This window comes from Zosterops lateralis, assembly GCF_965231275.1.
Source record: "Zosterops lateralis genome assembly, chromosome: 13".
NCBI lineage: Eukaryota > Metazoa > Chordata > Aves > Passeriformes > Zosteropidae > Zosterops > Zosterops lateralis.
The window spans coordinates 15,040,969-15,050,361 of NC_139773.1; the positions used below are offsets into that span (position 1 = coordinate 15,040,969).

Here is a 9,393-nt window from a genome sequence, read left to right on the forward strand (position 1 = left end):
AATCAGATTGAGATTAGACTGTTTTTTGTTTTTTTTTCCTCTCTCGTGCTTTATCAAATTTAAGTCCAGGTATTTGCCATATGAAAAGGCTGTCTCAGTTTCTCCATATTGTGCTGTGTGGAGTTCAGTGTCCCTTGCTGCCCTCTGGGATCATACCCAGCTCAGCCTTTCACTTTAGATTTTTTTTTTTTTTTTTTTCTGTAAATGCTTGCTTGAAGGTGTTGATGATCCAAGGAACATCCTGCCCCTTTTCTTTTAATAACTGGTGCTGGCTTTGGAATGCTCCAGGGCAAGCTGGTAATGCTGAACAAAGGGTTACTTTATTTGGATGATATTTTCTTATCTCTGTGGCTGTTGGTGCTTAGCATAAAGCATTGCAAGATAAGGTACTGAAATAAGCCATTGCAAAGAAGGAAGTGTTGGTTTCTTTAGAAAAAGTCATTCCATTCCTAGTAATGGTTTGTATTTGGCTGTGTTTGAGCTACAATGATATTAAAAACCTGGGGTACATGGTATATTCTGTTGTAGAAATAACCCCCAGCACATACAGTGGTTGTTCAGCCAGCATAGAGCTATTTCTCTGATATTTTCCTTTCTCTCCCAGGGAGGAATGGCTTCATTTATGGCTTCTAGAGCCAGAAGACTCAATTTATAGCAAAAAGATAAAAGAAAAAGATGAAAAAAAAGTCCTCAGTCCCTTCCTCCCCTGCTCCCTTATCACCTTCTTGTCAGCCTTGTTTCTCAGTGCACTGAATTCAGAAATTATAAACCTAATGGAGATTATAAACTCGTATTAGAACATTCCATAGCCCAATACTGTGTTGCATAACAGAAATGTAATTATCTTTTCTTGTAATTTGTACAATGTCTTATGCACTGTAGGCTTTAAGTCAGTGAATGTGCCAGACAGGCAGAGATTGGGGTGAATACCCTATTCCAGCACAGCCAGAAACAATAGAGCTTTTACACTGAGGGAGTTCCATTAGGTCCTTCCAATCTGAACCTGTGTTAATATGCATTCAAGTGAGGAGCATCTTCCTAACAGCCTTTGATGCATGTGTTAGGAATTTCTGCTGTCATGGATTTAAGTGTTTATTAGCATTTAGTTGTAGCTGAAAATCCACTGACCAAATTCGAACTCAGAGGTGGCTGGCAGGCACACTGACCCAGAGTTTTCACCTTCACTGGATAAACAAATGAGTACAAGGATTAATAGATTTAATCAATCTAGGGCTGTAATAGTGCTGGCGTGGTGCTCAGGTGTGTTTTTGTCATCTTGGCTGACTTTCAGGATGATTCTTTAAAAATATTAACCAGGAGCATCTTCAGTGTGCGTGGGACAGTTCTGGGTGTGCAGGGAATGGTTTCATAGTGAAGAAAGACAATTTCTTCTGTAATTTCCAGTGTGTAAATCAATTTGGGTTTGTTCAGTTTATTTGCTTGGTTATATTGGGCGCTTTTATAATGTTTTCAGAGTGTCTTGCAGTATTTCTCACTTGTGGCTTTGTTGGCTTCCTGTCAAGTCAGTAAATGAAGTAGAATTGCAGGATGATTTCTCTAGGCTTTCAGTGGCATTTGAAGTATCTCTTACAGCCACCTGGTAGAACATCTAAAAAATCATTTAGCTTTAAATATTATGTGAATTTAAGGGAGTGCATATGGAGTGTTTTACTGAAAGAAACCAAAGCACATAAAAAAAAATTAAAAATCCCAAAGATCATAATTAGAAGATACTTAAGGGAGGATAAAATGATAGAGATATTTGTTCAGTCATAGTGAGCTGTGAGCAACTTTTCTGTCAGTAATCCTTTCTGTCTTGTTCCTATTGCCCCCAAAAGAGGAGGAGATGGCAAAATACAGGTGCAATCAAAAGCAGTCCCTCTGAAGGAAGATATTAAAGTACATGGAATCTTCTGAGCATTTGAGATTTGGCAGTCTATTAAAGAGAAGGCTGAAGAGTATAGACTGAAAACATTTTTTTTTCTTGTTACACAAGAACAAGGAGCCATTCAATTAAATCAAAAAACAACAGAGTTAAATTGATAACAGGAAATGTGTCTCTTTGAATGTTTTCTGTTTGCAGATTTTTGCTACAATGTGCCAATGAAAGGGGAAGAATAAAGAGGCTGAGCATAGACCAAGAATTTGGCAAAGTATGTTTTTCCCCTGTGGTTGCTTAGGGAATATCTGGCGATACAATTGGCCATGAACTTCTGAGACTGAGGAAGGAAGAGGGAGAACTTCTGGCGTATGGAGCATAGGGACTACACGAACAACATGCTGGTACCAAGAACACACTTTCACAGAATCACAGAATGAATAGGTTGGAAGAGGCCTTCAAGATCATCGAGATTTCTACCTGCAAGGGAGAATTTCTCTGTCTCCAAAATAAAATATTTCTATTGAAGCTGTTCTGTCTGGAAGAGAAAAGCAGAGGAAATTGATGTAGGAAGAAAGAAGAGTTGTGTGTGTGAATATGGGCTGGCCTGTCAGGGGGTTATCCTGTCACCCTTGGCTCCAGCACCACCGGGGAGGAGGGTGGTCTCCATTCCCAATCTTCCAGTCATCTCCCTAGGGAATATTTCTTGTCATGGTGATGATCTGTGTGTCTTCTGCTCAAAGTGAGGAAGTGAAAAAAGGCATAGGCACATGGCTGATGTCAGAGTGTGTTTGCCCTTCAGACTGTATTTACCCTTTTCTCAGATGAGAGCACATTGTGTGTTTGTTGTTAATTGTGTCTCATAGCCATCATTTGGGTTAATTTATCTGTAAATACAATACTTATATAAGAGAAGTTGTAGCTGCAGCAGGAATGTGGGTGTAAAGGTTCAGAGGCAGAGTATGGTTAAACTTCCAGGCAATCCAGTGACTGGGGATGGGCTTATTTCTTCTGTGACCTCAGTTCAGGCAACCTGCTGCTCCCTCTGCAGCAAATACCACTCATGTGTTACTCCAGTGTAGGACCTGTGAGGTGGCAGCTCAGTGGAGCCATCCCTGCTGTCTTGACAAAACTCTCGTTAACATTTTTTTAAGCTTCTTGATTCTACTGTTTTTCTGCCAGACTTGAGGAGGGCTCTGCCCACTCTGGGTTAGGTGCAGCTGGTCTCAGAGACACACCATCCCTGCCCTGCAATGGGCATTTCTAACCAGCAACTCAGGCAATGTAAGTGGGGAAAAAGAACACTGGACTTGGGGAAGGCAACTGGAAAAACCTACAGGAACAAGTCTGCTCCTTGGTTACAGAACCTCAAAGCAAACAAAATCAAAACAACGGCAGTGGGTCCTCGAAGTGAGAGGGGTGGAGAATAACAGGAAGGGAATGGGAAGCAGTAAGTGCCTTGGGAAGTGGATGTTCAGCTGGGCTCTGCTTTTATTTGCAACATCTTGGCTCCAGCAGGTTTGAGTACAAGTAGGCGAGCCATGCAGGGAGCACGAGCAGAAGATGAGTTGTTTAAATGACTCCCAGGATTGTGTTTCATAATGTTTTGTGCAAATGTGTTTGGGCCAATAACTTCTGTTGCTGGCACGTGGTCTGTGGCTGCCTTGTCAAGGTTTTATGGAAAAAGGGAAGGGCCTAAGTGAAAGCTCTCAGCTGGGTGTGAGCAAATCTAGCCGTGTCTCATGAGGCTGTGCAGGGCGCCCAGCACAGGCATCCCTCCATCCCCAGTCAAACTGAGCTGGCATTTGTGTCTTCTCTCCTCCCTCTGTAAATCTGTTGTGCTTCAGCCTGAGTTCAGTGAGAAACACGCAGGCATGGTGGGCCTTTCTATGTGAAATCTTCCTCTGTGAGGTTCAGAAAATAGTTTTTACTCAGTGGTTCTGTAAAGGGAAAACCAATTTCAGTTTGTCCACGTGCACTTTGGTATTGTGGCTGTGTTAAGCTGATACATCTACACTAATACACCTTCCTGTTTGGGCAAAACCTGTTATTGCCTTTTGAGTGCATGCAATGCCATTGAGCTTATTAATTTAATGTATTGAATATAATAATGCTGATATTATTTATTTGACAGTATAAATGGGGGAGGGGAGGATTGTGCAGCTTTAGTTACACAGTAACGCAATTAGAGATATTTTTTTTTTGTAGATTCCTGAACACTCTGCAAGTGTGGCAAGCTTAGTCATAAAGTTATTTAAATAAGTTATTAAGTAACTGGTTTTACAGCCTCATTCAAATTAATGAATGCAAGAGTCGATTTCTTTGAAAGCAGGCAGTAATTTCTCTGGGTGAATTAATCTAACAATTGTGTTTCTGTTGTCTGTCCTGGTGTTTTTCCTAGTAATCAGGAAAACAGTGGGAAGTAATTTTTTGTTGACTATACAATAGTTAGAAGGTAAACGTGCTGTGAGTTTAGGAAGCAATTCTGATGTAGTTAATGAGTGTGTATTTCTGAGAACATGGTATGTACTGTAACTTCTGTGTGTGTGACTGTAAAAGAGTAAACCTGCTAGTTTCACCAGCTTTTTCTTTACTGAGGTTTGATGATGGTTTGACCACCTCTTTTCACAGAATAAGGATGATTGCTCAGCGGAAGAGTCTGTCTGTGAGGATATTCCTGTGCACAGAGGTGTCCCTGTTCCCTGACCATGTACATGCAGTGAATGATTTTGTTTTAGCTCTTTTATTCCTGACCCTCCCAGCTGTGTAAATGCTCACAGCGAATCAACTCAAAGGTGAGTCCACCAGTGGGTTTTCAAAAGTGATCCACCCATCCATTTTTGTATTATTTTTCTCTCAATTCCTACTTTACAAGGAAAAATAATTCTGCAAGTTTTCACTGACAGGGGGTTAATGTCAGGGAGTATTTTGGAGTCCTCATGTTCAATGTGCCTTCTTCAGCCTCAGCTGCTTAATTCATGGAGCAGTTTTTCATATGTGCCAGCAACACATCCTGTAAGAATTGATGTAGCCTTGGAAATAGCCAAAAAAGCCCTGCGTGGCCTGGGAAAGTGGCAGCAGAAATGCCAGTGACAGCTTTGCCAGCCTGTTTTGTGTGCTTGCATTATCATGATTTAACTCCCATCAGTAAGCTTTGTACAGAAAGAGTTTCAGATTGGATAAACTTCAGGTTTTCACAAATTAGGACTTGACAGAAGAAGAAATGTAATGTCCCCTCTCAGCAATGATGAAGTAGTGGGCAGACATTGCATTTTTGTGTAGGAATAAATACTTGCTCTGGCTGTTTTCCTCCTAAATAATCAAACCTACCCACCAGATTGTATTTGGAAGCACTTAGTAATGTGACATGCTCCGTTTTAACTGTTCAGGGAGATGACTGAAAGTTTTAAAGATGAGACAACATGAATCATAGTCTTGAGCGGCTGTTCACTTTTGTGATTGACTTGCCTTCTTCCTACGTTCCTTTTAGTCACCCTGGGAATCGCTGGAGCTGTTCTGTGCAGGAGGAGGCATTGCTGAGATTTCCCCTTGCAGCAATGGACTTGGATAAACAATCCGTGTGGGGATCCCTGAAACAGAAGACCCGGCCCTTCCTGAGGAACCTGAGCGTGAGGAAGACCAAGAAGAGATCTGTGAAGATGCTGGAGAGGAAGGGCCACTCCTTGGACCGCTGTCTCAGCGTGTCAGTGCCTGACATGCTGGAGGTGGAGACTCTCATGGAAGAAGAAGAAGAGGAGGAAGAAGAGACGACGTACTCGAGCGCTCAGGTGCTGTCGAGCAGCTCCCCCAAGAGCTTTTCCAGGTCCGTGGTGTCCCTGAGGAGCAGGAACACCTCGGTGAGGGCGGCGGGACAGGACTGGCTGTGGACGTCGCAGCAGGGGACACACACAGAGGTGACGGTCACCCCGCCGGACACGCAGGCTGGGGGCACTCCCCTGCTGTCCTCACGAGGAGCTGAGGCTGTGGGCAGCCCCATGTCCCAGGGGAGGAGGAAACCCAGCGAGGATCTCCTGGACCTGCTGCAGAGCTCCCGCCTGAGCTCCACGCTGAGCGACGAGAGCACAGAGGTGGGTGCTGGAGCAGCAGAGAGGCTCTGTGGCCACCTCCTGTGGGCTCCTGGTGCTTCTCCTTAATTTTCGGGGTTATAAAGGGAGGGAGGATCCAACCAAAGCCAGGTTGGACAGGGCTCTGAGCAGCCTGGTGTAGTGGGAGGTGTCCCTGCCCCATGGAATGAGATGAATTTTAAGATCCTTTCCGACCCGGACCATTCTGTGAGGAGGGGCCTCTGTTTAAGGAATAAATGAGCAATACAAATAAGCCTAAACTTTACATGATACACACATTATTCAAGACTAATTCAGCTGTCCTTCCTATCAGTTCAGGGCTGCAAATCACACTGCTCCATTTTTTTTTTCGTTCTTTTATTATTCTTCTATTATTTGCAATGATACTTCAGATTTTTCACATTTGTTGGAATTGCTTGCTTAAATCAAAAGTTGTTGCAGTTCTCTGAGCTCTGAAATGAGATGCTGATACATTTGCTCTTTAGTTAATATAGTTACCAGGATTGCTATGTAGCACGATCAATTTGCCATCCACCCACTCAGGACTCTGATGAAGGCAATAGGTGAAAGATGGCTGAGCGAGGTGAACTCTGCCTGTACCTGGAATTAACCAAAACAAGCCTGTGAAAGGGAGCAGAACATGTAGCATCATTCTCAGAACTGTTTTTTGGGGTTTTGTGGTGATGATTTAAACAGGTGAGAAACTAAAATGTTTTCTCTGCACGCCCTGTCTTGTCCCCCTTTCCTTCCCCCCTGCCTCTGTGGTCAGTATTTGTGCCTGGGCATAACGTCCCGTGCACAGGAGGGTCAGAGACCAATTTATGGTCATGAAACTAATTCCTGCCTGGCCTGAGCAAATTGGGAACCATGAGGAGCTGTCTGATAGCTTCATTATATGGACAGCAGGTGAAGATTGTGGCTGCAGGATGCACTTCAGGCAAAATTCGTTTTGTATTTTGTGGAAGTATGTCTGCTCCTGTTGAGTTCTCCATGGGAAAGTTAAGTTTTGAACTTTCTGAGGCTTTTTTCTCATTTCCTGATTGTTGCAGTGATGGGAGCTGCCTCTGTAGTCATCCAAGATGCAAAAATGGGAATCGGGTTTTTATTTCAGGTCCTTCCTTGGGAATGGGGATTTCACAGGTTAAATGTTTTTTAACTCCAATTCAAAAGGATGATTAGCTCTGGTGTGGGGAAAATGGTCCTTTCTGATATAAACTGCTTGTTTTGCAAGGCCTGTGTATTCCTAGCAAATGGTGTTGGCTCCCAGTCTGTTGTGATGCAAAGTGTCACACTGGTAGTTACTGACCATCACTTGCGGTTTAGTTTTGCTAAATTGTTCACAAATTGGTTTCATCTTGCTAGAGTGTTCATTATTTCGAGGAGTATCTAAGAAAAGTGACTGAAATAGTGTAGTGGTTTGTTTCTCTGCTCAAACGTTACTCAAAAGTTGTAGCACCTCACTCAGTATATGGTAAATATATGGACTCTCATTATTTTGGAAGTCGTTCCAGGTTGTCTTAATGATAGCTGCAGTGTTTTCCTGCTGCTGTACACCAGAAACCCTCATCTAAAATCTACCTCAGCACGACAAAGTTAATACTAAGTCCTGCTTTGATTTTGGGCAAACGGAGCGTTCTAGGAGAATGAAGTACCTGTATAGTGATGAAATAGCTTAACCTCAAGTCAAATTTCATCCAGATACACAATCTGACTCTGGCTTGTTTTCTGCAGCACTTACATCTTTCCTGAAATGAGTATTTCTGTATTTGCTATTGTCTGTTAATCATTCGGTATTTACTTGTAAGGCAAATCATCTCTCTGTGTGAATATGCTTCCTTACTGTTATCTGCCTTCAGTGCAACTTATAAAAATCTTTTTTTCCTCGAAAATAAAAGGAGAGAGTGAAGCAGAGGAAAGTAGAAATGAATGAGGAGTATTGAGCAAATTTTATTATATTGCATCTGGTGAAAAACAAATTCAATATTGGAAGGAGTCCATGGCAGGGAGGTTTGAACTAAATGATCTTTAAGGGCCCTTTCAACCCAATCCTCAATATTCTATGATAGCTTCAATTTTCAGTTTCACTTGTGCTTAATTGAACAGCCACCAGATTTGCGCTGTGTGTGCCACGGATGGAAGTAGTTTGTTACAGAGGTTTTTGGTCCCTGAATGGACCAAAAACCCCATTTTGGTGGGGCTGCTCTGAGGAGCACAAGAGTTCACACTGTTCTTGTGTGAGCATCACTCCCTGCCCAGGGAGGCAAATCAGAAGGAAAGGCAGATCACTGAAACAAAACAAACTAAAAAAAGGAGAAATGTAGGTTGAGCTCCCCCAGAATTGCTTGTCACATGCCACCTCCTCATTTCCTGGATCTTTGGCCAGCCGATACCGTGAGATGCTCCCGGGTGAGATCAGCTCGCGGTTTTGCCCTACTTGTGGTTTTCACATTTGTCTGAGCCCTCCTGCAGAGCTGTGGGTGCTCAGCACAGCCCATCCTCGTCAGGGCTCTGCCCACAGGCGTCATTTTTCCATTTGTCAAGAGATTTGCTCTCTGTTCCCCATTGCACCCAGCTAGGCAAGCCTGCAGAAGCAAGTGGTTTTGAATGAATCCCTGCGTCATTCAGGTTGTAAAGGGTTCCTGTAATGCCTTTTTTTTTTTTTTTTTTTTTTCTTGCCACTGGGTTTTGTCCACTGCCTCGTGTCATTGCTGAAGTGCTCTGATACCTCTTTATCTCCTTGCCAACACTTTGCAGTGAGTCACTGGCAACCCAGAGCCCTGTCCTGTGGCTGATGCACTCAGTGGTCTTAAATTTTGTATAATTCTTCTGCAGAAAACAAGGGAAGGCAGAGGTGGGAATGCTTGTCAAGAAGAACTTTCAATTTATGGATATTCATACATCTGCTCTTTCTTGATTTGTTTTCATGCAGATGAATTTGGGGCTGTGACCCCCCTGAGTGTGCCCACTTTAGTTTGACACTTCTTGTCACCAATAAAATCAAGGTTTCAGGACCACATTTCCACCAAGACTTTTACCTACATTCAGTGATTTCATTGCAGTTACCTGCCTAGAATAACAATAATTTATCTTATGTGGAGCTAAAATTAAATCCCCAAGTTTTTCTAGTTAAGATTATAATTGTTCGGTAACTGTGGATGTAATGCAAGTAAACAAAAACAGAATTAAAAAACCCCATATTTTTGAGGGTAATTCTTTTTTATAAATGATATCAAGCTAGCCAAGACAGTACTTGAAAAATTATTATAATTTCAATGCAGTTGTTTGATCCCGTGTTTGTGCCGTGTAAAACAAGCTGTAAAGGGAAACCATTACCAGTGCCAATGATGGTGCCTGAAGGAGATTCCTGTGAAGCCAGAGACTCCAAGAAACACTAAATTTAATGCACATGAGTGAGATTTTATGCATACT

The 9,393-nt window shown here is 42.6% G+C and overlaps 1 protein-coding gene across 1 annotated transcript in view; it reads left to right on the forward strand.

Moving 5' to 3' along the window:
* Positions 1-9,393, forward strand: part of MCTP2 (multiple C2 and transmembrane domain containing 2) — a 117,337-nt gene that overhangs the window by 10,085 nt on the left and 97,859 nt on the right. Inside the window, 2 exon segments of the mRNA XM_083870897.1 lie at positions 4,511-4,674; positions 5,370-5,967. Coding sequence (XP_083727023.1) covers positions 5,437-5,967 — 531 coding nt within the window. The 5' untranslated portion in view covers positions 4,511-4,674; positions 5,370-5,436.